Source organism: Myripristis murdjan, chromosome 8 (assembly GCF_902150065.1).
Source record: "Myripristis murdjan chromosome 8, fMyrMur1.1, whole genome shotgun sequence".
Taxonomy (NCBI): domain Eukaryota; kingdom Metazoa; phylum Chordata; class Actinopteri; order Holocentriformes; family Holocentridae; genus Myripristis; species Myripristis murdjan.
This window is the reverse complement of record NC_043987.1, coordinates 25029274-25056138: the sequence shown is the minus strand read 5'-3', so window position 1 is coordinate 25056138 and position 26865 is coordinate 25029274. Positions and strand designations below refer to the sequence as shown.

The 26865-nt window shown below is 42.5% G+C and overlaps 1 protein-coding gene across 1 annotated transcript in view; it reads right to left on the bottom strand.

Annotated features, from left to right (window-relative positions):
- mrc2 (mannose receptor, C-type 2) overlaps positions 1 to 25368 on the bottom strand; it is a 34103-nt gene extending 8735 nt beyond the window's left edge. The window contains exons 1-17 of the mRNA XM_030056962.1: positions 25219 to 25368; positions 19490 to 19912; positions 15592 to 15765; positions 15236 to 15400; positions 14102 to 14215; positions 13716 to 13859; positions 13357 to 13548; positions 12398 to 12552; positions 12137 to 12241; positions 6720 to 6835; positions 6096 to 6244; positions 4207 to 4424; positions 2373 to 2515; positions 1537 to 1633; positions 1242 to 1371; positions 1022 to 1054; positions 713 to 879 (exon numbers count right to left, since the gene is read on the bottom strand). Of these exons, the coding sequence (XP_029912822.1) occupies positions 713 to 879; positions 1022 to 1054; positions 1242 to 1371; positions 1537 to 1633; positions 2373 to 2515; positions 4207 to 4424; positions 6096 to 6244; positions 6720 to 6835; positions 12137 to 12241; positions 12398 to 12552; positions 13357 to 13548; positions 13716 to 13859; positions 14102 to 14215; positions 15236 to 15400; positions 15592 to 15765; positions 19490 to 19912; positions 25219 to 25342 (2649 nt within the window). The 5' untranslated portion in view covers positions 25343 to 25368. The remainder of the gene's footprint in view (positions 1 to 712; positions 880 to 1021; positions 1055 to 1241; positions 1372 to 1536; positions 1634 to 2372; positions 2516 to 4206; positions 4425 to 6095; positions 6245 to 6719; positions 6836 to 12136; positions 12242 to 12397; positions 12553 to 13356; positions 13549 to 13715; positions 13860 to 14101; positions 14216 to 15235; positions 15401 to 15591; positions 15766 to 19489; positions 19913 to 25218) is intronic.
- Positions 25369 to 26865: the final 1497 nt, after the last annotated feature.

The window sequence follows — 26865 nt, the reverse complement described above, 5'->3', positions numbered from 1 at the left end:
CTTTTTAATCAGTACCAAGTGCAGGTTATTTTCTCTGCCTAGTAAAATATTCTTTTTCTAGATCTACTACTGCTGGGGTTGAAGTAACTAATTATTTTAATTCCTGTTACTGTAACTGAGGAGTGCACTTGTATTTTCGAGTATTTTTTTAAAGTCAGTAATTTGACTTTTACTTTTGTGTATTTTTGCTGAAGTATTGCACTTAGCTACATTTTAAATCCCATCTACCACAAAGTACAAATGTCGTCAGCTCTCGATGAACATCAGAAACTGACCCAACATGAACTGGCAACTGTCATTTTTACATTTCCAACTAAATATATCTAGTTTTCACTTTATAATCTCATCCTTTTACATTTGCATAGGAAAACACATCCCATCTAACAAGGTTATTATTCTGAAAAAGTAATTTTGTAACTTTTAGTTTGAGTACATTTTAAATAAGCAGCTTTTTACTTTCACTTGATTAGATTTTTACTGTCGTACTTCTCCTGAAAATACCACCAGATTATCAAATTGCTACCACTGATCATTGCTATGGAAGAGAAACATAATGAGCAGTGTTTTTTTAGTCAGTTCATTAATATATAGATTGTTAACTGGTTTGTGCACCTCAGGTATTTTAAATTAACTTTGGATGTGAACCAATCAGAACGATTTATAAAAGCCTGCTACAAAGGGATGATGACTTCGTTTTGAAAGTGTACAGTGCCTTGCGTAAAGTGTTGGCGATGAAGGCCTCCTCCTCAGCAGAGTGGACGGAGGCCAGAGCGCCGTCAAACCAGGAGCAGATCCTCTGGGCCTGGTCCCACGTGGTGCGGTGGTCGAAGAACTTATACTCCGCCTCCTGGAAGGCGACCCACTCCGGAGCGCTGTTACCTGACAGGCGAGGAGAGAGCGAGGGGAAAGAAATGAGAGCGATGAGGTATAACGGGATGGTTGTGAAATAAATAATGGAAGTACGCTCAGTGGTTGTGTTGGAAGAATAAGGCGATGAGAAAGGTGCGGTTGGTAGACTGACCTTCCGTGGTCTCTGGCTCTTTCTCAACACTGCCTGAAAACACACAAACACCGGAGAAAACTGTGTTCACGACATATAAAACGCAAAAAAAGGTTCACAACACAGCACAGTGTACAGTCTTCATTCAACATCACAGCTGATGCCAGTGCAGCCGTTGCAGTGAGAGGTTGCGCCCTTTGGGAATGTGTGTCATACATACATCGTCCACATGCTGGTTTACCTCTGGGGATTTTGCAGATCCAGTCTAACTCAGAGTCACAGTGCATGGCCAGCCAGGTCATAGTGCCCAGATCTGCTGCAGCACACTGCCGGATGTTGTAGTAGTAACGGCCGAAGTTCTGGTACGTGTACTGACAGAGAGAGAGAGCACAGTAAAATGGCAGTGTGTTAGACTCAACAAAATCCTGCTCTATTTAAGTGATAGATCATTTCACAAGTACATGTACAAGTAACATGTGAACTGTTTTACAGGTTGTAGCTTTCTGAACAGACATCGTTTCTCTTTCATCACTCACAGCCAGTCCATCGCTCCACTTCCAGCTGCCGTTGTCCATGGGGTTCCTGCGGTTCAGCCCAATCCAAAACCAGTGCTGCTCGTGGTCCTCTGATTCCCTGCAGGTCATATCACCATCGTCACGTCAAGCATCACGTTTACGTTTCCACCTTAGCCTTACAGCGGACCACCCTGGTCAGAGTGACTCACGATGACAGGGCGTTCAAAATCTGAGACCAAATTAACACTACTCTTCTAAAATGAGCAGGATTAGAAAAACAGCACCAGGAGCTTGGTTAGGAATCTGATGTCTGACATGTTTGGTGTACTGCATTAAGCCTGTCCTGTCCTAAGAATGGATAAACAAGTACAAGAGGTCAAACTGAATGAGATTAACTGGTGAAACTTTTGATGAAACTATGCAGTTAATAGTTATTTGCCTTAGGTTCCAAATGTACCTAGACTAAACATCGACAAGATTAAAAGTTAAAGAATCTGTCATTAATATTACATGATTCTATGGCTGCATCAATATTACAATCTTGAATCTTGAAGGTAAACCTGCATTAAACAGTGTGGAAAAATAATACATCTTACTGAAATACAGAACATTTGGATGCTTTTGGATTTTAGATAATATAAGTTAACTTGACAACCTGTGCAGCAGTAGAGTATGTTAAGCTTAAATTCCTTGACCCCCAACATTTAAGAACCACAGTGCCTGTACAATAATCCTGTGACCACAGAAGGGTCCCATAAGAGAAAAGCACAAGGAAAAGAAATGGAATAAAAGTAGTTAAGCAGACAGAGGAGAGTTTTTTCCTCTTGCTCGTCCAGGCGTCAACGGTGCAGACCCACCCAAAGGTCTCGTGGAGGATCTGCAGGACGAACTGCTCCTCCTCCGGGCCGCCGATGCTCAGCAGGTTGGCTCCATGTCTTTGGCAGAACAGGTGCGCCTGCAGCCAGCTCAGCTTCTGGTCCAGCTGGGACCAGTGAAACACCTGCACACAGGAGGTAAAGCTTTCACCACGGTCCAATTACAAATATTCTACAAATAAAATAAATAACAAGAACAATGACTATCACAACTATAATTACTGCTAATAATGGTATTATCACTCGTATAGTCTTATTATTATCTCTCAAAAATCATATTAATTAGGCCACCAGGTCTAATGAGAGAAAATCCACACCGCCGACTTCAGGCTTGTTCACCCGAGCAGAAAAAGAACAAGACCATCTAACAGTAATTTAGCCTTAACAACACACATTTACATAAAAATAATAGTATTATACATCTGAAAGTCCACTCATGTGTTCAGTGAATGCTAAGCACACCATTATCCTCACGTTAAAAAGACAAGTGAAGCCGCTGGTGCGTCAAGGCTCTCTCAGTAATACTCTGAAACGACGTAAGGCTTCATCAAACACACGGGCAATGCTTTGATAGCATAATAAGAACATTATTATGTGTGTTTTCAGATATGCTCAGGAAAGCACATACATATTTAGTTGATCCATTTAAGTGTTTAATTGTTTTTTAAAGATCATTATGCATTTTTAGGCATTATGCATTGATTATATAGCCTGTATAATGAAGAGAGATGGGTGGGTGACATGTGACAAAGGTCCTCAGCAGAATTCACCCAGGAGGTTGAAGCATGATGTCAATTATCCTGATCGCTTATTGATTTTAATCTGGAATTTTGACATAGAAATGCATTATGCTGGTCGTCAGGGTTTCAGAAACAGATCTTCTGAGAGCTACGTATAAACAATGTGTATGTGATATTACACAGTGCAGAGCGGAAGCACACTGAGGTCACATACGTTGTGAATTACTGAACAAAACTGATGATGAATACCAACAAAAATGCATCAGTTTTTAGACAAGTAAGTGTGACTAATAGAAATCTTGCACCATGGCCATTGTAATTTCTTTCCATTACTGATGAAAACATGATGAAACAAAACAATGCAGTCCTTTAATGTTACTGAGAAAAAGTCGTTCAAACTACTTTGTTAAAAAAAAAAATCACATTTTATATACAATACAAAAAACACAACTACAAAGACGCCACTGGAATTGTGTTTTACTTGAACTGAAGAGCAAGGAAAGTTCACCGTGTTTCCAACGGCCACACACCGAAAGCCGCCTTGCAGAAACTAAAGTATGATGTAAACAAAACCAAATATTCCTGTTTGGGTTCATTACAGGAAGCGGCAAAAGTTTTTTTTTTTTTTTTTTTTTACTTTCTTTTGGAAGTTATGGCCATCACCTCTGCATTTTCATTTACACACCTGTCTGCCAGACCAAAAAAAAAAGTACACTTCCTTTCTTCAAAAGCCAAAAATAGTTGGCAGTTGCTGTAATTACATACCAAAATGAGAGAAGCGAGAGAAAGAGAGAGAGAAAAAAAAACATTAGCCACCGTCAAGCTACTAAAAAAAAAAAAAAAAAAAAAAAAAAAAAAAAACTAGTTAAAATACTATTTGAGTTTCATGAAGTGAAACTATACCACGACAATGCTTATTATTTTTGTGGCCATTTAATCCATGAAAAACTGGCTGAATTACATTAAATTGAAGACTAACACCCTAATTATGATTGAAAGACACTCGGACTATGGAGCTAGGACTATGAGTGAGTGTGCTGATGGTTTGGCTGGCCGCCGGCTGGGACGCGCGGTACCTTGTAACAGTAGCGCAGCTCGTTGTTGCTCTTCCAGCCGCTGGGACAGGAGCCGGACAGGCTGGGCGTGGGCTGCGGGACGGGGGGCTCCGGACTCAGAGACGTGTCCTGGGTCTGGCGGCATATGAATTTGGCCCGCGCTGACGCACACTCTTTCACCTCCCACAGACCTGTTGCAAAGCCCGTCGCCATGGAGACGCAGCTGCCATTGATGCTGACTGAAATAGATACAGGGTGAAACGCAGGTGAATGGAGGGAAGCTGCACTGATGAAACTGGAGGAAATAGTGGAGTAATGTGGAGCAGCAATATGCAGAAGAAGAAACCCGCAGCCCATGTGATAATCCATTTCCCACTCTGACAATCAGTGCATTATAAAAGATGCTATGTATAGCCAAGTCTGTTTTCTCAAAATTAAGGCATTTTTTGTAAACCCTGTTTCTTGTCCTCCTTCATCCTGTCTGGCGTTGCTCTGTTTGTTTTGCCGAGCCGGGAGGATATGAGATGACGAGAGCCTTTGATAAAAGCCAACACGCACTCACAGGCAGAAAAATGTATCGTGGAAAAATATGCAGTTAGAGGAGTGCAACCGGGATACAACTGTCCAAAACTTGCAATGCTTTGTGCCACACATCAATCCCCCTGTTGTGCCATAAAGCAATGGATCAGATTTTAGAGGAAGTCTGATCCATTGCTTTATTCTGCAGCACACAATGATGGACTCACTTGTTTACACCAGTGACACAGATGTTGCAGAGTGAACGGAGTCGTGATTTATTAATGTTAAAATGCTCCACACAGCATCCTTTCCCTTCTATGACGACTGGTTTTCAGCAGTGAAAATTTGTTTTTCAGCCTTTTTAAACTTCACCTACTAACTACTAAGTCTGCTTTAACACCAAAACTACTACAGCACAGGTCGACCAGTGCTCCCTAATGCCCGAGGACTCACCCAAGACCGACTCAGGACTATATATTCAGGTCTGGTTTGAACATTATGGATGCCATATCCAGAAAATCAACGATAGCCCTGAATTCACAACGAGCAAACACAGGAATGCGATTTTGATTGGGTCCCCTGGTTGGATTAGATCTTCGGGTCTGCAGACGTGGCTCTCATTCAGCTGTGTGTTTTGGGCGTTCGAAGCTCTCTAGTTACAGATGAGATGAAACTTTAATGATGCCCGTAGGGAAATGAAGTTGTTGCAGCAGCAGAAAGATTTAGATATAAATAGAAACAAATGCAAGAAGTGTGTGCACATGTGCCGATATGCATTATAAAATGTTCATATTATTGCCAGAACTTACATATATAGGTAATCCAGTAGGTGAGGACTCAGATTAGACTAATGTTTGATGTCATAATGATGGAAAATGTCATAATATGTTCCATTATTTTAATTGCAAAGACTGCGTATTTTACACAATGCAGAATACATATATTTTCATCATAATAAAAGTTCAAATGTATGAAAATCTTCACTTTATTGGAGTTGACTATTAAATAAACATTAATTTCTGCGTTTAAAATTTTATTTTTTGTGCACTGAACATCCAAACCATAAGTCTTATTTTCCATTTATCTGAGCCAGCATGGTACACTCAGACATAGCCACAGCAGAATCATAAACAAATCTGAGCAAAAATGTAATCCAGCCCATTCAGTAATCATGTGTATATTTTTCTGTTCTTGTTACAACTTGTTTGAGTGGATCTAGACAAATTAGTTTATTAAAAAATAAAACTAACTTTTACCCTACTGCACTTTCACTCTACTCAGTTCCAGTCTACATAAAGACGTCCAAATCACATTTACATTAAGAGATTCGATTTGTAGTTCATGCATCCTGCACATGCTCACTTTAAGAAAAAATGCAAAGTAATACCGACCTGGCTGATCTCGGTTCCAGTTGGTGTAGGATACCTCGTCCCCGCTGAGCCAGTGGAAAGTGCCGGAGCTGCCTTTGTCACGGAGGCCGATCCAGAAGGAATCTCCTGATCGCCCGAACACCAGGCTGTTGGCAAAGGCCTGTTCAAACCTGTAAACATTTAAAGGTGACACTCTGTGAACTAACGTTAACTAATGCATTTACTAACATGAATTAAACATAAATAAAAGCATTAAGAGGGATTGCTTTGTGTTAAATGAGTATGAGCTATAGCATTAGATGGCATTGTCATACTCAAAGTGAAGGTAACTAATTACATTTACTCATGTTACTGTACTTGAGAAGCTGTTTTGTGCTATTGTACTGTGTATGTCACTAATTTTACTTTTACTCAAGTACTTTTTTGCTGAGTCACCAAGTCACTGTTTTGAAAAAGTAACTTAGTAACTTTTATTCTCAGTACATTTTAAATGAGCCACTTTTTACTTTTACTTGAGAAGATTTTAACAGCAGATCTTCTACTTCTACTGCAGTACTTCTACTTGAGTAGTAGTAGTATTCTGTCCACCACTGGGTATATATCTGTGTGTGTGTGTTCATGTGTGTGCCAAGTGTGTGTATGCACCTATTGGTAATGGTAACAAGGGCAGCTCCACTGTCCTCGCAGGCTTTCTTGGCCTCATCAAAGGTGAGCACATCCTCTCCCACCCAGTAACAAGCTGGACTGTGCCACTTCCAGCCCTGAGGAGGCGAGGAGAGGAGGAGAGGAGAGGATGAGAAGAGAGGAGAGGAAAGGAAGAGAGGAGGAGAGGAAAGGAAAGTGTGAACTTTGCAGTGAGCGGTTTTACATTGAGATGTTGTCAGACTTTATTTTCCATATCCTGATCATCCTTTTCACACAGTAACTTGCTGTAAAGTTTGACTTGGTTGGCATGTGTGCGTGTGTGTCTGCGTGTGTGTGTGAGTGTGTGTGTATGTGTGAGTGTGTGCACACTGTGTGCTGTGTGCAAACCTCATCATTTTCCCTGCTACTGCTCCCCCACACTGAGTTAACTTGCCGGATTAAATAAATTGAATGAACACTGCCATGCAGGGAAAAAAAGAAAAAAAAAAAAGATGTCTGCAATTTATGCAGTCAAAACAGAAATGTGCCCACTTCTACCAGCCGACGGTATCACAATGCAGAGTAAAGAGAACAAGTCTAGGCATACAGAAATAACTTTTCCCTGGCCTCAATCCCTCCTGCCAGCTCATGTTGTTGTGGACGTGTACAGACGAAAAGCGCAGCCAAGACTCAAAAGGTCACGAAGGGTGAGAGTGTTTTTTGCACGAGTATGAAAGTGAGAGACAGTTAGTATACAGCTTTGTGTGAATCAGCCCAACCTCGGGCTTTTGCACAACCACGTTTGGCAGCCAGACAGAAACCTCAAAGACTTCCAGCTGCTGGGGAGGGTTGCTCTGCTCAAGCTCATATCTTCTCAGCAGCCTCTGTCTCCTCTTTCCCATCCTGCCTTGCTCTGTCTCACATCACAGGATCAAGGATGGGCGGAGACGTCTCTCTCAGCGACACATTACAATCGTATTATCGCTCGTGCCGATCAGAAAGATAAGCTGTCAGTCCATCAAAATATCAAAATGAGACGGATTAAACAAACCTTGTATTCCACCCCCATCTCCACACTTGTCTCTGTCACAGTTGTCGTTAGGCAGTGAATTTCATTTTCTTCGGGTAGAAGTGTTCCCGCCGCTTTGATTTTATCAAGCAAAAAGAATGACAACAACGCGCAACATCAGTGCTGTTTGGTTTCTCTGGTTGTTCACACAGAAGACAAGAATTATCCTCAATTTTAACGGTAAGAGAGAACGTCAACACTCATTTCGGAGGTGTAAAGGAAAAAAATGTAACGACTTCTGTGATGAATTTATGCCTCCGTGGCACAATAAAATAAAGTAACAGCATTGTTGCCTGACCCCTACTACAAAGGAGGAGGCCTGGAAACTGGTATGCCACTCACTGACTTAGTGAGTTACTGACTTACCGTCTTTTTTCCCCTAAAATAAGATAGTTGAGCCTCCAAGTAGGGCTGAACAGTTAATCGAAATAATGTGGCCAAGTGCAAAATCCAAATCACAGGAGCTGCGATTTTTTGATAAAGGTAAAATGTGTTGTAGATAAGGTATTACAGTGCGACAGAGACACCCTGGCCTGGTAACTGTATTTAGGGCCCGAGCGCTGGAACAGCATGAAGCCCTATTGTATCTGTACCGATTCTTTCTTCTTCTTCTTCTTCTTCTTCTTCTTCTTCTTCTTCTTCTTCCGCCCAAATAACCCTTAATTTGACCCCCTAAACATGCTCAAAAACTCACCAAATTCGGCATGTACATCAGGTCTGGTGAAAAATTTGATAAAATGGACAAACAAACCCCCTAAGTGCAAAAATGGGCCCGGGAGCGCCACCTAGGGACTCAAAGGCAGGCCCTGCAAGAATGTGATAGAAAGACCAAACCAACGCCGAAACGTAGATCTCATCAAGCCCTACAATTCACACGTTTGGTGTGAAGAGGCTGACAGACACTTGGCACTAATTAGGCCCCTGCAGTCTAAAGTAAAAGTCTGACTATGCAGATGGAAAGAGGACGAAAATTCCTACAAAAATCTGTAGTTTTGATGTGGATTGGACCAAGTTTGTGGGAGCTGTGAAGAGTTTTCAAACATTTTTGACTCTGGTGTGCTCTGCTCTGCACTCTGCCTGGACATGTGACTCACTCTAGCTGCCTCAGGAATGCGCAATACACACCCATTGTAAGAGCTCAGAGGGAGCAGAAAACACTCTCAAACTAAAACTGCCATAACTCAAAAACGGTAAAAGATAGCAAAATCATGTAAATACAAGATTTATAGATCCGAGTCTTGTGACTCGTTTAAACTTTGAATCAAGTCTGTAACTCAAACGGTGACCGAGCTGTGACGCCTCAAACAGGGGTGGGTTTTTATCGATTTCTCCATTGGATTGAATGAGGATTTCTCTGTCTGCCTGCATTTTGGTGTGATCATGCCACAGCTGCCAGTGCTCATGTCAGTCACACACTAGGACATCCTCGGCCTTTCAAAATAAAAGCCCCCAACTCTTTCAAAATAAAAGCATTGAAAAATACCCTTAAAACTGGATCAGATGGACGAATTGTCTGCACTTCGACACGCGCACTGTCCCTGACGTGCACAAGAGGGCGAGGGCCTGTCCAACGCTGCTTGCAGCTTTCATTTCATTTTTTTCCTTCTTCTTTTTTATGATAATTTTTTTTGGCATTTCTGCTTTTTTTGAGAGAGAGAGAGGGGATGACATGCAGTAAATAGCCTGGGCCTCGGATTCGAACCCAGGCCGCTGCGCTAAGGACTCGATATGTGGTACGTCCTCTACCAGGTGAGCTGGTGTAGCATGACCACCCCATAAATTTATTTACCAGACGTAAAAAAAAAAACATGTTTGTTTGGCACAGACAAACAGACCTGGCAAAAGTCATTTAAATAACTTTTTCAGTCAAAATCAAAATTATAATGCAAAAATTAATATTCAAAATAAAATTGGGAATGACATTACAGTCACAATATCTGTCAAATTAATTGCAATATGATATTTTTTTTACCATATCATTAGTCCTATATCCTAGAGGTGAAACCTAAACATTGCTGTGGACGGGGTCCGGTGAGCACAGCCCTGGCAGTTCTGGTTTTAAAATACATGACAAATAATGAGAATTACATTAAAAATGTTTTGTAATGAGCCCTGCGCTGCATAAGGCAAATGCTTTGGATGATCCAGAATAGGGCAGTGCTCTCTGTGTCACTGTTGTTTCAAATGCTGAGAGAAGTGTGCTCATTTGCTCCAGAGAAACCGCAGCACCACCGCATGGCCCCCAAAGCCTGCACCATGCCAACTGACCCCTGTCATGTGACCACCCAGGATGCCTCGCTCCCCAGGGAGAGAGGCAAAGTTACATTATGTTAAACACATGGTCCAGCTATCCATACTGGGCCCTTTGTTACATATAACAGCTGAGAAGCACCAAGCCCCTCAACCTTGGATCACTTACACAAATCAACACTTGGATCACTTACACAAAGCAAACACTTTAACGTCGCTAAAAGCAGTGACACACACACACACACACACACACACACACACAAAACACACATGGCAAAGACACTGCAAAAAGGTCCATCTTAACAAGTCATTAGTCTCATATTCGGTCTTGAAATCTGCTTTTTTGTTTAAACAAGCGAGAGACTCTGTCCAAGAGGTGAGATATTTCCATTTCTTTCCAATGCAGTTTCATTTATTCGAAGGAATTTTCCAGAAACGGTGCAGCGTCTTGAAAACAGGGGGGAAGCAGATCACTCTATAGCGCAAGAAAAGCAACCCCTGCTTCAAGGAAATTCTTTAAATAAATGTAATTTTGCACAGGAAACAACCCACTGGATGCACTTTTACTAGTTTCAAGAATAAAATAACATATTAAAGAGTTTAACACTCAATGTGACAATGCTTTAAGCTTCCCGAGAGGCTTACAGTCTAATATGAGGAGAATTATAGGCTGTGAAATCACAGACAGGGAGAGATGGATCCTGCAGATGCGATTTAATTCACCGTGCGGGTAAAAAATGACAAGCATGGCGTGTCCAAGTGCATGCATATACTCTACTGTGTACACACAATATGTCCACATTTGAATGCAATAAAGGAGATATCATGTGTACAGTGTTGTCACTAGTGTGTAAACGTCTGTGCTGAGTCAGGGAAGGCGTGAGGGTGTGTGTGCGTCTGTTTTGAGGGTTCATGTTGTTTGAAGCCGGGGCGTCTGGTGACCTTCGTAACCTCGAGGGAGTGATTTATACCACAGTTACAGGCCGAGGACGGACCAGCAGAGCAGAGGACGGGTGAGAGATGGAGGGGAGCTTTGGGGAAAAGGGGTCAGGGGTGAGGGAATGGCTGAAATAGTTAGAATAATGGTTAAGCCCCCAGAGTCACTCTCTCAGTGTCGGCAGCTGGAAGCAGAGCGCTGTGACTCTGCAGGAGATCTGAATGGAGTCTTTATGGGACGAGAGACAGAGATATATGGAGGGAAAACCAAAGATACTGTAGCTGCCAGCAGTGATTCTGGGGTTCAAGCCAATATGGCCAAAGTTAAAAGCTATTAACCTACCATGCTGCCCACTGCATGCTAAGTTAAAACAAGTAAATAAATAAATACTTTGCAAAAATCCATCTGACCTAGTCGTTTACTGTCATTTTCAGTTTTAAATGTTTTTTTTTTTTTTAAACAAATGAAAGAATCTGCCAGCGGGATGACAAAATCCCACTTGCTTCCAATTTCCAGCATTTTCTTGAATCAAGTGTCATTTTATTGGTACTGGGTGGCCTGTTCTGCCTTATTCTGTCTGGTTTAAGCATATTCATACTTGCTCCCAGAAAAAGTCTTGAAATAAGTGAAGCTGCATTGGGAAGAAGTGGGACTCTCTCATCCTACTAGCCGAGTTTTTCCACTTAATCCAAGAAAAATAAGATTTTAACACTTAATACTAACTAAATGTCTCATTAAAATAGATTTTTTTGCAGCACACCTTCTGTGATTGCAATGTCTTTATAGCTTTATAGGAAGAATTCAGCCTAAAACACGGGACCGCTGTTAAAGCTTTTGCCTCTGCTGTTGGCACGATGCAATACAATGCAACACAGCGATGTTGCTACTGCTGCTGCATTTCCAAATATAAGTAAAATCCACAGCTACGTGCTTCAGGCACATATTAGGTTCAAGGAAAGTTGATGCACTGAAAAAAAGGAAATTACAGGGTACACTGTGTTGTGATTGGCTTAACACTCAAAGTGTTGCTCTGTCATTACATCTGGTTGACTTTAGCATCATTTTCAGCCCTTTTTGGTGCTTGAACCTCCAATATCATGTATAAAAAGGGGGAAATGAAAGGGAGAAGAACTCTAAATAGAAAACAAAGACCAAATGCAACAAGAGAGGAAGAGCTCCTACTTGTTTGCACTCTTTGTGCTGTGGCTTCCCATCACTCTTTGTTCCTGGTTTCTTGCAGATGGAGGGCAGAGTCAGGTTACAAGGGCTGTCATTCCAGCGGCCGTCCTGCACATGTAAGCAAGGCACAAACACAAAGAGAGAACACAGCTGTTAAATATAAACAAACGCAGAGGACTCGCTGACAGTGAGAGTCCGTTGCTGTGAGAAGATTAAGACCCCCGGACTTCTGCGGGGCAGAGTGAGAGTTCAGGGGTCACTCACGGGTCCCCAGATGGTGACGCAGTCCTCTTGCGTGTTGCGGAAGTTGTTGGGTTCAAACGGGTGCCAGTAGGTGAAGATGACGGGCGTGTGGTCGGTCCATTGGAAGTCCATTTGCATATCAGTGTCATGGAGGCCTATCCACAGCTCCTCGATGTCTGGCAGATCGTAAACAGAGACGGCAGAGTCAGGCCGATAATTAGAGAGTCAAAACAGAATCAGTATTTCATTGGTGGCCTCGACGTGAAATTCCACGACTTTCCATGAGGCTCCCTCGCTAAACTGGAACGCTTCCATGGCCTAAAAATTTATTCCTTCCTGGCTTATATGTTGTTTATATCATATTTTGAGGCCAGAAAGTTCTAAAGCAGTGAAAAGCAGATTCCCTTTGCAGTCAGGCTTGCTCTGGAAAACAGAATCATATTCTCACATAGAGCAGTGAGGGTGTTTTTGATCAACACCACTCAATCCACTGTTACCATGATGGCTGTTGAGATCTCCAGTTCTGAAAGTATACAAGCGGGTCTAAGCGTAAGGTATTTATCATTCAAAGTTGGACTTCAATTATGACTTATTATAGCCTAGATGTATCAGAAAATATGTTTGTCTTGTTTTCTAAGGCTGTTTGATACTACTTGTACCATTATGCTGTGACGCATGTATAAATGAAATACTAGTTAGCTTATAATTATCAACAACTTGAATCTACATACAGTGACAGCCACTAGATAGTGCTACTAACCCTAACCCTAACCCTACATATTGTACCTTTAAAAGCAATACATTTACATGAGTCAAAGGAAGAGACCAGATGGAGAAATCACATTAACAATGAACAGACACGCAAACATAAGAGTCCAGAGAAAGATGAACACGAATGTCGTCTGAGAAGAATCCCCTGGCTCTTGTACATGATCAAATTCAGGGTGAATGGTATGTGTAAAAGTGCGTAAGCAAGTCACCTTTTTTCAGGTTGCGTGTGATGAACTCGAGCTCAGGCAGGGTGTGGATGCTGACCAGGTTGGCCTCCATCTTCTGGCAGGTTTTCTGAGCCGTATCCCAGTCAGTCTTCTCTGACGTCAGCTTGTAGCAGCCCGCCTGGAAAGCCTGCCAACCCACGTCACAGTCATACTTCTCATCGTCTGCCCATGAGTCTGTGGGGGCACGGAGATAAAGAAAAAAACACATCAAACTAGAACAGGAAATTTTTCTGCCAAAACCAACACGCACAAGTCAAAATGGATGAAACCTGGCCCCCGTTGCAGGACTGCTGCTGGTGCACTGTATTTTAATGGGCTTGCGTGACTGTGTGCACACTGACCGGTGGTGAAGGGGTCCAGGGTGGCATTGGGCCTCTTTTTGCAGATGTATGGCAGAGCTACAGAACAGTCTCGGTTTTGCCAGCGACCTGATGACTCAGTTCTGATCACAGCACAGTTCTCCTCCTCAGCATGACTAGGCTGGTCTGGAAATGGACATTTTGGAGTTCAGAGGTCAAAAAAAACTAAACAATACCAAAGTGCCCTTGACCAAGACGCTTAAATTCTCCTGTGGTCAAGTGTGCACTACAACAGAGTGAAACAGAGGTGTTGCTAAAAATAAGCATGCTCAGTCAGCCTTCTCTGAGTAAATAAAGGTTTTAAAAAAAGGACCACAAATGCAGGCTTACTAAAAAAAAGTAAGCTTGTGTTGTTTTTATGGTCTCACCTGGCTCCCAGTTCAGATACTTGAGTGGCGAGGAGTCGGCCCACTGCCAGCCTCCTTCCATGCCCAGGTCGTTCAGGCCGATCCACAGAGCAGCGCTGTAGCCGGTCAGTAAACCTGAAAGAGGAAGCAAGAAATCATTCGTCTCAGATAAAAATTCACTGATTCACTATCTAGACCGAACGTAAATCCTAGTTGGTGTTGGGTCAAAAAAAAAGGTAGGATTAAAAGGAAGACTTAGGGCTTGCAATTCAGTCTCTCCTACTCCCAGATTTGATAAATTATAATGTCTAGATCCTGCAAAGGATAAACCTATCAATAAATCTGGGAGCATTATTATTACTGTCCACTGATTTCAACACATCATATTACTGACTTCCCTTTAACAAACTTCAGCATGTCGAAGGGAAGTGAGATACAAAGTTAGGTACTTGTTTGTTTTTCCGTTACCACACGACCCAGAGGAGGTGAGAAGTTTAACAAGTATGCTCGATGTTAAGGGGTCTGCAGACAAAGCTACTGGGGAAATGGGTCATTGTAACGATTGGGGAATTGAACTCATTCTATAAAACCTCACATAAAAGAAGCAAGAGCAACTTTAAATGGGTATCTGTGAGCATCTGTTTGTTTGTTGGTCACATCTCTAGTGCCAAGTGCTCATTGCTGTGGGTTTTTTTTTTTTTTTTTTTTTTTGCACTGCACTTGCCAGAGATCATCTGTGAATCAAGCCGTGTGTCCAGCACTGTGGCGACTTTTTCTTTGCATTGTCGATGACATTTGATTTTGTTTTTTTGTGGTGCTCTTTTCTTTGTCTGTGCAGCCATGGTGGCTACAACTGTCCATACCACCTACCCAGTTCTTCTTTCATTCATTCTAAACATTTACCCCAATTGCTTTTGCTGCCTCCAGAGTTGTAAAAAAATCACTTCCTGTGAGCCAGATGATTTTTCCCAGAGAAGAGCTGCCAAACACCTGGTGCCTGGCAGCTCATAAAAGCATTTATACACTGGCTATGGGGTTGAATCATATATTCTATTGTACTGGTGAGAGAGTAGAAACATGGACATTTATTTAAATATCAAACAAATCAATAAATGCCTCTGCACGTGGGTGTGCATGTGTGCGCATGGATCTCACCATTGATGTAGGTCTGCTCATGCAGCTTGGTGATACTTAGCAGGTCTGCCCCCTGCTGCTGGCAACTGATGCGAGCCTCGCTCCATGACAGCGTAGCCTGGAAGTTAAACTGGTAACAGCTGTCTGTCAGCCGGTCGGTGTCCCAGAAAGTCTCACAATCATTGCCTAGAGCAGAGAGATTTTAAAAAGTCATTTAGCTGAGAGAAAAGAGGAGATGTTATAGTTGAGGGAGAGAGAATGGCTGTGCGTGGCTTTGTGACTCTGGCTGTTTATTCAGCTTTGACAATATGAGCTGAGAGGTGATGCTGAGTGGGCGTGAGGACACGGAGTCTTGAACATGCAAAGTGATGACTCACTCTTGACAGGACAGAAGCCCCAGCGCTCGTCCTTGCCATAGTCGTAGGTGGTGGCACACCACAGATGACCATCCTCGCGCCCGATGCTGGTGCAGCTGTGGAACCACTGGCCGTCGTACAAGAAGGGCAGGTAGCAGGGCCAGCCGTGAGAGTTGCCCTGGATCGTGTAGATCTCTAAGGAGCAAACAGTGGAGAGACTTTAAATCCTGGCATGCAGCAGCAAAGACAGACCTTGCTGATGTTTTCTGAACTGAACTGAACTGAAATACCAAATCTGTTTTCTCAGCGACTTGTATAATCAAACACATAGCGAGAACAGAGGATGAGGTTACAGCTAAAATAGTAAACCGGTCAAACAGTGGACTTTTCTGGTCACAAGAAGGTATTTTCACAAAGGACAAGGAGAAGTAAACAACAAATGAAAATAAGCAAGTTATCAGAAAACAAGACTTTTATAAAATCTCTGAGAGGGAAACTTCCTCATGATGAAAAAAACACACGCAACAGCTATACATCTACTAAAAAAAAAAAAATCTTTTGCCTCAATTATTAGATTTCCATGCCTAACACAATCTGTGAGAAATCACAATCAAACGTTACAATTACAGTAAACTAACCAAGCTGCCAAATGAACTATATCTGATTGCTGCAGTTTGACAAAATGCCCAGAGGTTGCCACTATATTTTCTGCATTCCACCAGCACAGTAGGGTGTGAAGAAAAGGGCGGCAGTGAGAGAGCGAGAGAGAGCGAGAGCGAGAGAGAGCGAGAGAGAGACAGAGAGACAGAGAGAGAGAGAGGCTGGATCTGTAATGTTACCAAAACACTACAGCCCTATGGAAAGTAGGGCAGACATGTTAAACGAGAGAGGAAAGTTTTCTAAAGCTCCCTCCCGGCTCCACCGCTGGCTGCAGTGGAGCGGCTCCATGGCTGACTAATGTCAGAGGCATTCCTCCAGCAGCGTGTTGACTTCACAAAGAAACTTGCGAGGATCGACGCTTGAAAGTTTAAAAAAAAAAAAAAATGCCGATGCACCCGCTCCCCTTGCCACAAAAAAGTAAAGGAGACTTGTGAGGAGAAAGGATAAAGAAGAAAGTAAAGGGAGATTTTGTGGATTTAAGTTTATAGCGGATCTGGTTTTAATTGCAGTCGAGCAGAGCCTGTTAACTAGAGACTCCTACGGGTGACTGAACCCTGCAGTGCAGTTTGTCAATGAACAAACCTGACATCTGATATTGGTATGAATGGCACTACCAGTGAATGAGGCTTAGCTGTGAACCACCATGGTTACACTTAATCTGGGACTGAGAGCTGTATATAAATACAAATATACTTGAGGGCAAGGACATGATGCCTGTTTACTTCAATTTACAAACACCAACAATGTTTTTCCATGGCTTTGTGGCCAGTAGGAAGCGGGTTGTACTCAGAGATGCCCCGGGAGCAACAATTTTCTGCATTCATATGAATAGATTAAGGCTAACTGCCTCATTGAGCCAAATAAAATACAGGAATATGAATGGATTATTGGATCACTGGACTACTGGCAAGCTACAATAGCTGGGAAAAAAAAAAACCCTTCATGTACATGTAAGGCCATTTCCGCTTGGGTCACTTCTTAATCGCTCAGCTCAAGGAGCATGCCAGCTGACATTTAATGGACATTTAATTATGGACTCATGAATTTCAAACTTAAAGGAACAGTTCACCCAAAATACAAACAAAGGTTTTTTTCCCCCATCTTCTAGTGCAATCTATCCATCCAGATAGTTTGTGTGACTTTGCAAGCTTTCCACTCTGATGCAATCTCCCCTTTCTGTTTCTTTCTGTATCTATCCACCTCTAACTCATATTCATCAGGGTGGATAGATACACTTTGCTGGTGTTCTTCAGCAAGAAATAGTTCCCAACAAAACTCTCTAACCCCAAGGGCAATGGAGTATGCTGAGTATCTGTGTCATTGTTTTTCACATGTATATTGTTACAGTTTAGGCTCCACAACACAATAACCCAGCCAAACCCCTTTGTGCAGACTCAAAACCTCACAAAATAACACAGAAATAATCTAAGTACATGGATTACAATTGGGGTAAGTGGGAAAATGTGTTGTGTTTTCATTGCGTAAAACCTCTATCTTAACGGGTGATTTAGTTTCACATTGAATGTTAAAATTGTGTTTTTCCTTAAAACAAGTGAAAAAAATCTTCCAGTGGCATGGAAAATTATCCCATTTATTTTCATGTTCAGGAATTTTTTCTGGGAACAAGTATTAACATGTTGAAACAAGGCAGTATAAGACAGATTAGTCCACAGGTTGACTGGTTGAGTAAAGAAAATTTTGTAAACAAGTTGATTAGTAGTTTTTTTTTCACTGGTTTGAGAAAAAATGTGATTTATGTGACTAAATAACATGTTAAGAGGGAGATTTTTGCAGTGTTGGGTGACCTCTTCCTTTAATTAGTCAACATATGTGTATGCACGTCTTGTTGTCTGTATAGGAGCAAAGCTGATCATTATCATTAATACATTCTGTTAGATCCCAGTTATGATTGCACAGGTGGTCTTGACTGGCTCTCCGTCTACAAGAGCCAAACCTCAAAGGCTTTACCGGTAATCCTAGTCCTGCTGAAGTCTGTTTAAGCCGGTGGCGAGAAGACACACCTAGCGACTAACTACCTACGTCCAAGTGTGTCCCCTGCCTCCTCTGGGGCCGCATCCCACCTGAACAGCCCCTGAGGCGAATCCAAGCAACAGTCGCACTCGTTAACGGCAGCTCTTCCCTTATACATCTGAGCACTTGTTATTTGCTAGGTTTAGTTTAGCGGCTTGCAAAAATAGCCACAAGGATCTGTTCATTTTAATAGGTAGAGTAACGTTTACCGAAACGTTTTAAGTGTTATATACACTATAACCTATTGCTTTATCGTCATCAAAAATCAGAAAAGAGATGTCAACAATTATCCTTCAAGTCCAATTTAGTAAAATTTATTGCAGAAATAAGCAGGGCAAAGCAGCACAACTAAATCCAAAGGCCAGTAAAACTTTGGAAAATCCAAAACAATCAATAAAATTCAGGTTATGCTGATTAAATGACTAAATGGATAATGTGAGGAAGGGGGAGAGGAGAGAGGCACTGCTCTGCTGCAGCAGTTGCTTTTTTTTCTGCCAGAGTCTGAAATCCTGTAAAAACTCAGGACTTAGTACAAAGTCCCCAAGTCCATCCAGTGTTTCAGTCCCATCCAGGCAGCGCGAACAAGAGAGAAATCCAAGGTTCAATTTAATCCTCAACTGGCTGGAAAAAGTGGTTATTCCTTCGTGCCCCGGTCAATTATTCCCAGATGAAGATTCTTTGTAAATCTTTCTGACGGTAAAGTAGTCCGCAACTCCAACAACAAAGGTCCGACCACGAAGAAAGAACCCCGATGGTTCTAAAACATGTTTGTTTTTTTAATTTCCCACACATCACCTAGTACACACAAAAGACTCTCTAGACCTGAACACACACACCCTCTGAAACTCTGACTGAGTGCGGCTGATTGACCGGTAGGGGTCACTTCCTCTTTTTGACCTCTTTTTGACCTTTTTACACCGATAGATTACACTCCTGTTTATTTCCAATTATTATAACCTTAATTCTTTCAATCATTGAATAGTAATCCTGAGTAATCATTATACATTGTCTCAGAGCTCCTTTATACATATCTAGTGCTGACAAATTTAATGGGAATTTCTGTACTTTACCAACGCCTCTTGATGGAAAATCTCTTAATTTCCCAATGTCACCATGTATATAATGTGGGATTGAGAGATTCCCCGTCTTTATATAAATACAGACCCCTGCCAAATGCTTGGTGACTCCTTGGTGCAAAAAAAAAAAAATCTTGCTTGAATCTACTTACCGCGGTATGTCTTAGAGCACAGGTCCTGCTCATCGCCATATAGTCTCCACTTGAGCCCCTCTGCTGGGGGCTTGACAGCAGAGGAGTGTGAGGAGGCGTTGGCAGAGGCCGGCGGCGAGGGCGAGCGCAGGTAGGTGTTGAGGGTCTCCAGCACCTGGCCACAGTACCAGCTCCAGCGCACTTTGGGAGGCTCGCGGTCGCAGGTGTACACTGCCAGCGGAGACTTCCCTGCACTGGAGTTGCCTGTGGATATGCCCAGGCACAGCGAGGAGCCCAGGTTGAAGAGGCGACTCCGGGTCACCCACTTCCAGCGCTGGGCATCTTCCTCGCAGGAGGCCGACAGGTAGAGGGAGTGATCCCGCACCCCCAGGCACCCCTGAGCCCCCTCATGGAAGAAAGAAAACAAGTCAGAGTCCGCCGGAGCTGTGCAGAGAGAAAGAGAGAGGGAGGGAGAGAGGAACACAATGGCATCAGTCGATAATGCTGATGAAAACAGGATTCCATATTACCAGCTAATGTGGAGAGAGAACAGAGCAGGGACCCAATCAATATCACCACTAATGGATTTGCTGCTGGGTTACAGCTGGCTTATCGGCTGATTTCGGGGCTTCTGATGTCCCGGCGTTGGCATTCGAAACCATTCAAGACAAAAATGAATATTCAGTCTATACCCAAACATTCATATCACAGAGGTCTCGGCATTAAGTAACTGCAGAAATATTGTGCAACCAACAGCGAAAAGCGGTTGCACATCTGTCCTTCTGTCCATTAATGCACTGAAGCACGGCAGAATCATTCCCCCCCATGCATCAATTCTCAGGAATTCACTCTATTCCCCACATTTGACCTCGAATGGCCTCTTGCCTCCTTCGCTGGGGTTTGTGGTCTACGTTTGAGCGTGCGGAGAGCTTCGGAGGTTTTGACGGGACAGATAAGGATCTGACTCTGTGGTAAAGAAGCGCGTTGCCTGCTGCAGCTGCATATTTTAACAGATTATTTAAATGAAACTTTAATGATCCTCAGGGGTAAACTGGGTACATCTAGAGACCCTATAGCTGGTTTTAGTCTGCAGCTGGAGGGAGACTTCACACCACTGTTCACTGACTGATTCATTCGGGAGGCATCGGTTCAATACACTGCGGGACGATTCTCTGTGGAGCTATAGCTGCCTCCAAGGTGTTACCCGCAGAGCCTCGCAGTACACTCATATACACTTCCACCATGCTATGTTGTCCAAAATAAATAAAACGTTCACAAAATGTTGAGTGAGTGGGGGGAAAAAAAAAAACATTTGAGCTGAACACATTCAGCATAGTGGCTGAACTCTAGCCATAGTGACTGGAATTTCGGGAACAAAACCCAGCAACCTTTCCCCCCCGTCAAAAAATGTGGTTTTCTCTCATTCCAGTTTTTTTTCTCTCTTTTTTTGTCCTCGAAGGGATTGGAGATTGGGAAATTAGAAGCCAGGCGATCCAGGACTGTGAATATACTGTGTGTGTGTGTGTGTATGTGGGAGGAAGGCAGAGAGACAGAAAGAGAGAGAAAGACAGACAAAGTAGGGAGTGCTTCAGGTCTCTAAATTGTGGGCCTGTTGAAAAGTATTAACAGACACACACCAAAAAAAAAAAAAAAGAAAGAAAGAAATCCTCAAAATACACAGAAATCCCTGCTTTCAGATTTGGGAAAAAGTGAGACCCTCAGCATTCTTACTCCTCAGGCTGCTGCGAGGGGCCAGGAAGTGGGGTAGGTGGGGAAGATTACGGAGTATTTGCTTGAAAAACACAACTCTCATACGGGGGGTACTTCAGTCCACTCCCAGAGCCGCCCGGTGGAACAAAAATCCCACGTTTTCTACCTCTTCAATCAGCTAGGACGCTCAAAACCTCCCTCGCTGTCTTTATGGACGCCGAGACAGCGTCGTTAAGAGCTCGATAAAATCCCTACTAATCTGAAGGAGCTGATCAACACATCTCTCTTCTTGCCTTGCACTCGGCCACTGCGGGTTCTTGAGAACTGATGTCAGTGCCTGTGGGGTCGGTAGCTTCTTCTTCCCGAGTCTGCAAATGCAGTTACAGAGCTGAGTGCAGCAGCAGATCTCTGAGAGTGGCGGGTGGAAGAGCTTTGTACGGTGTAATCAGATATAATTGCCACCTTGCTCTGCGATGCAGCCACCCATCTTACTGTAGCACCCTGCTGTTTGTCTTGTTTCCAAATGGGACACACTAAAGATTCAAATCAGAAGTTTTTTTTTTTTTTTTTTTTTTTTTTTTTCCCTGGCTGCTGAGGAGGAGAAACCTTTAAATCCCATCATGGGAGTAAAAAAAAAAAAAAAAAAAAAAAAAAAAGAACAGTACAAGTGTCCAGCAAGCAGGAAGCATCTCAGTGGCTTCTGTAATTCTGTAACCAGTCTTTCCATGAGGCCTTTATTCCAGTCACCCCGATTAATGCAACATAATCCAGAGCATTCTGAAATTAAAAACTGCGTGCAAAGACCTGTTTTCTGTGGAAACTGGCTGTCTGGCACATCCGCTGAGTCAAGTGCGGATCAAAGCAATCAGCAAGTCGGTGTGCTCCCTCCTGCACTCGACTTCTCAGAATTTTCAACAAAAGTTTGCAGTTTATATCGAACCCTTCAAGACAGACTTGTCCTCGCTTACGTGCTGTAAAGAAATCTACCCATGCTATGCAATCACAATATGGTTGCTGCCATAGAAACGATATATTACCACACCTTGGATGAGCACTGTGCTCACACTTGAGTTGCTAAGTATTAGGCTACACAATGCTGGTTTTGGCGTAAGAATTACAAAGCAGTTTGGTGACAAAGCACAAATGTCACCAAATCAATCTGATGGCCGCTCTGTCTTCTGTCATGATGAGAATTAAATTCATTTAAAAAAAAATGGACTGCAGAAATAATTTCAAATCAGAGTCAAGCCTGTAACAGCATTTTCATTACATCTTGTAAATTCACCTATTTAAAATATGTGATTTACAGTCATATATGTGTATGTGTGTGTGTGTGTGTGTAAAGTGAAGCAATAATGTGACCACAATATGGGGAACTTCGGGGAAAATGATTTTGAACCACCGGGCAACCTGAGAGTGAAGCTCCAAAGACCAAAAAGTAACACCGATAGAAGTTTTAATTCCAGTCTGGAGGGGATATGACTCCATGTTTGATCTGGGAACACTCCCGGGAAATCAGAGCGAGTGCAGAATTCCAGATTAACTTTAAGCCATTGAGCCCTGTGAAAGCTAAGCCACAACAGCTCCCCCGCTGTGATCTCATCCACTCTTACCAACTTCTTCTTTGCCCTGTCACCCTTTTGCAGCACTGGAGCCGTTTTTTCCTGCCGAGGAGAGAGGCTTAAACCTAAAGCCAAGAACAACCGGCAGCACAGGCCAAGAGAGGCAGATCTTCCCAGAATCTCCTCCTCCTTAATCAGGTCATCTTCTGGACCAGGTTTCCCTGAGAGTGGGTGTTGGGTGTGGACAACAACAGGAGCAAGGACAAAATTTAGGAACTTGGCTGATCGATAGTAGCTGGTACTATTGGCCTTGAGATATTTAGACTCCCTGTGCAAGTATTTACAATAATTGGACAACAGACAGGCCGGTCTGCAGTTTGTATGCACTGTAAATCCAAAGATTTAAACTGAGGTATGAGCAAGGGGCTTTTCTCCTTGAATCTTTCTCTTATTTTGACAGATGTTTGAGACAGAAAAAAAGGGGGGCCTATAACTGGTCACTGTTATAAAACGGCAACCAACAAATAGGCAGGAAATTCCAGCCTGCTGTGTTTGTTTCTTTGGTGTTTTATGGTGGTCTGGCCTCTGAAGCAAGCAAACCTGATGTATGGGAGAAGACAGAATGGATGGGATATCGGAGAGAAGTACATATTTGCATTTTGCAGCCACAATTGCGAAACACACTTAGCTCAAAGCTCAGTGAAAGTGCATATCTCATTTACAAACCTGAGAGTGAGAGACAGAGACAGTGACAGTGACAGAAGAGAGAGAGAGAGAGAGAGAGGGAGAGAAAGAGGGGTAGAGAGAGAGAGGGAGAGAGAACTGCACCCTGTCAATAGTTTCCATGACTCCCACACTTCTGCATGGCATAATGGTGATTATAATTCACGTAGATTATATTCTAATGAGCATGACATTACAAACAACTCTTTCCCACAGCACTACACCAGAGACTCACTGCAACGCTGAAGCTGGCACCATTTACATTCAATGGGGAAATTACTTTTGCTCAGCATTAATGTCCAAATAAGCTCGCAGCTGGTCGTGAAGCAGAAAACAAAGCACTGCTAAGCCCTAAAAAATCCCCCTGGGTACCATCACTGTTACATTTTTTCCATCCGTCCTGACATCAGTGTGACATTACACATTAGGGAGTTAGGGAAACGTCCCGCAGTCCCGATTAGGTGAGACAGCAGGGGAGATGTTTACTGGACCGTCCCGGATCAAAGAATACACTCTACTGCAATGTTAAAATGTGTTTCCTCTTTGAAACCTGGCGCAGTTTGTCAAAAGGTGTCCTCTCAAATCACCGGCGGATCCCTCAACTTCAGCAGCATGAGAGACCTGTCGGCAGCGGTGTGGAAGTCTTTTTAAATCAAAGAACCCGGAGACTTTGTCAAAAAAAGTCGCAAATCATTTTCGCTGTGTCTCCGGGATGTTGTGATATTGTGATGAAACTGACAGTTAACCCACGTCACCCACCTTTCTCTTCCTTTTTTTTCTCAGCCTGACACAATCTCAAGGCAGGCTTGGTAGTGCCCAAATGATGCAAGTTCTGGGCCTTGTGAAAACGGGGTAAAAAGGCCCAAAAACCTGAAAAGGTGACTGATTTTTGCCTCTGTTGGGTGGTTGTTTGCCTTATGTTGCAAACAGGGCAGACGTCACAGATTACCCAGGTTTGACTCAACACTCCATTACAGGATATATTCCTCCTGACCCAGTTTCAGTGGCACAGGGAACAAAAAAACAATTTAGTGATTTCACTCAAAATAGTGATGCAAGAGGTCCTAATAATTTACTTCACTGGCCACGAAACATCCTTTGATTTCTCCACATAAAACTCAAGCTAAAAAGGAAGGTAAACACTGCTCCCCACATACAGAAATTTAATTTTAGATGGGTTTTTTCCCCCCATATTATTCAGTCTGTGTAGACGGCCTGAACTGGACTGTATGAGCTAATTGCAGCCTATAACAGGATGTAAAGGTCACATCTGCCCGCAGGGTGCCAAATGCAGCGTCAGTCCACGCCACTTTTACAATGCAGGCTAAAAACAACATCCGGCACTAAAAATAGCAACAAAACGGAGGAAAAAATAGAAAACAAAGACAAGAATCGGTGCTGAGGTGCGTTTACAGGGTGCAAACAAACAAACAAACAAAGCCAACTTTGTGGCATAAAGAGAAATGAGAAGTAGAAAACTATAACTGTGCAGACCCTTCCCCCCTCCTCCCCATCTCTCCACATCTGGTTCCACTCACTATTCGGACTTTTTGGTTCGTGGCATACCAAGGCATCAAATCGACAACAAATGCATTAAAACAAAACACCTTTCGGCACCCATTTGCCATTGCTCCGATTCAAAGACGCTACTAAAACATTTGCATCCGAGATAGGCTCGGGATCCCCCCCTAGTTTTCGAGTTTACGTGAATGAAAATGAGTCGAAGTTATTTTTTTCTCTCTTTTTTTGCCTCACCCGCAGCGCTCCTCTTCAGTTCCAGACTAAAGATGAATAAATATAAAGTGCATTTGGAAAAGAGATGTCGATTTGTCCATGTTCTCCTTGAATCCTCGTTTCGGTGACGATCGTTGTCTTGCATGCTCACAACTGCATAACACACATACACACACACATTAAAAAAAAAAAAAAAAAAGAAAGAAAAGAGAAGAAGAAGCTGTAAGCCGGAGCTTCGACAAGCGGGTGTTTTATTTTCAGGACGGATAAATGCAGAGTTGGGCCGCGAGTTTGACCGCTAGAGCTCCGTCTGTCTCTCACTGAGTCACAGGAGACCGAAATGAATGGAGCGGCGTCAACACACTCTGCATGTCTCTCTCTGTGTGTATGTGTGTGTGTGTGTGTGGCGTCAGTGTTTGTAGTCCACTTCACTGGTGGCCAAACTGGGGTCCGGGGACGCGCCGGGGACCTTGAGCACACCTTCACCCCAAACATACACACATAGGCTACACACACTTGCAAAAATGAGGAGGACTTTGATTTCACTCCAGATTCACTCACCAGAAGTTGAGAAAATCCATACAGGTAATTATTTTTCCTCTCCGGCATCGTCTCTCAAACAAGCAAAATCCTCTTACTTTATAATTTTTATGAAAAATCATCTTTATTATTGCAATTCAGTAAATGAAAAATCTGAACTGGGTTTTAAAGTGCCTCTATTTGTGGTTCCTTGAGCGGAAAACTACTACTACTACTACTACTACATTAATAATAGTCATAATAATAATAACCATAATAACTTATTTCAGTATTTAACTCCATTATAGCCTACGTTGTTCATTTGCAGTTGTATAAAATTAGGGTTTTGGGCAAAAGGGATGAGTTCATTGTTTAAAAACTATTATTATTATTATTATTATTTTATTCAAAACCTAAATAATTTAAAAATAATTTAAAAATTCATGCTTTTTAAGAGGTTAAGATACAACAAAACTGATCTTCAAAGTGTATGGTTGCGGTTTTACACTGAATTTAATCGAGTTTTGTGGACTTTCCAAAATCTGTTCTTTTTTGACCATGAGACAGAGTTCAGTAATTATTTTTCTGTCATTTAATATAACATTTCAGCCAAACTGCCCCATTATCATTGTCAGGTGAATGAAAAGGTGGGTAAGCTCAGGACTCCAGGTGGCGATGGACTTGTGTTTTCCCCTGAAGAGACCCTGTCCTAATGAAATTTACCAGATTATTTCAGTGAGTAGGTTCAACTTGCACTGAAACCATGTTATTACAAGTATCTGCTATATTGAGCCATATGGTTAAATCAACAGCTGAGCCAAGTGTGTTAGAAACCCACAGAGGTCAGTATGGTTGACTTATCAAGAGTCCTAGTTTTGTGAGGCACCATTACCCTAACCAAAAAAATCCCCCAAATATTACTATAATATTCCATTGAGGGATTGTTAGTGAGTTTACAGTGACCTTATACTTTTTAGCACTGCAAAAGCTTTCTCATTATGTTGAAAAGGGCCCAAACTCTGAACACCTCTTCAAAATGTGTGTCAGGTGCGAGCTTCTTGGCATGTAAACACATGAAGAATGCAAAAAATGAATGTTTGAGGTCTCTTGCCACATTATATGGCTGATCTCTAAAATGTTCAATTTATT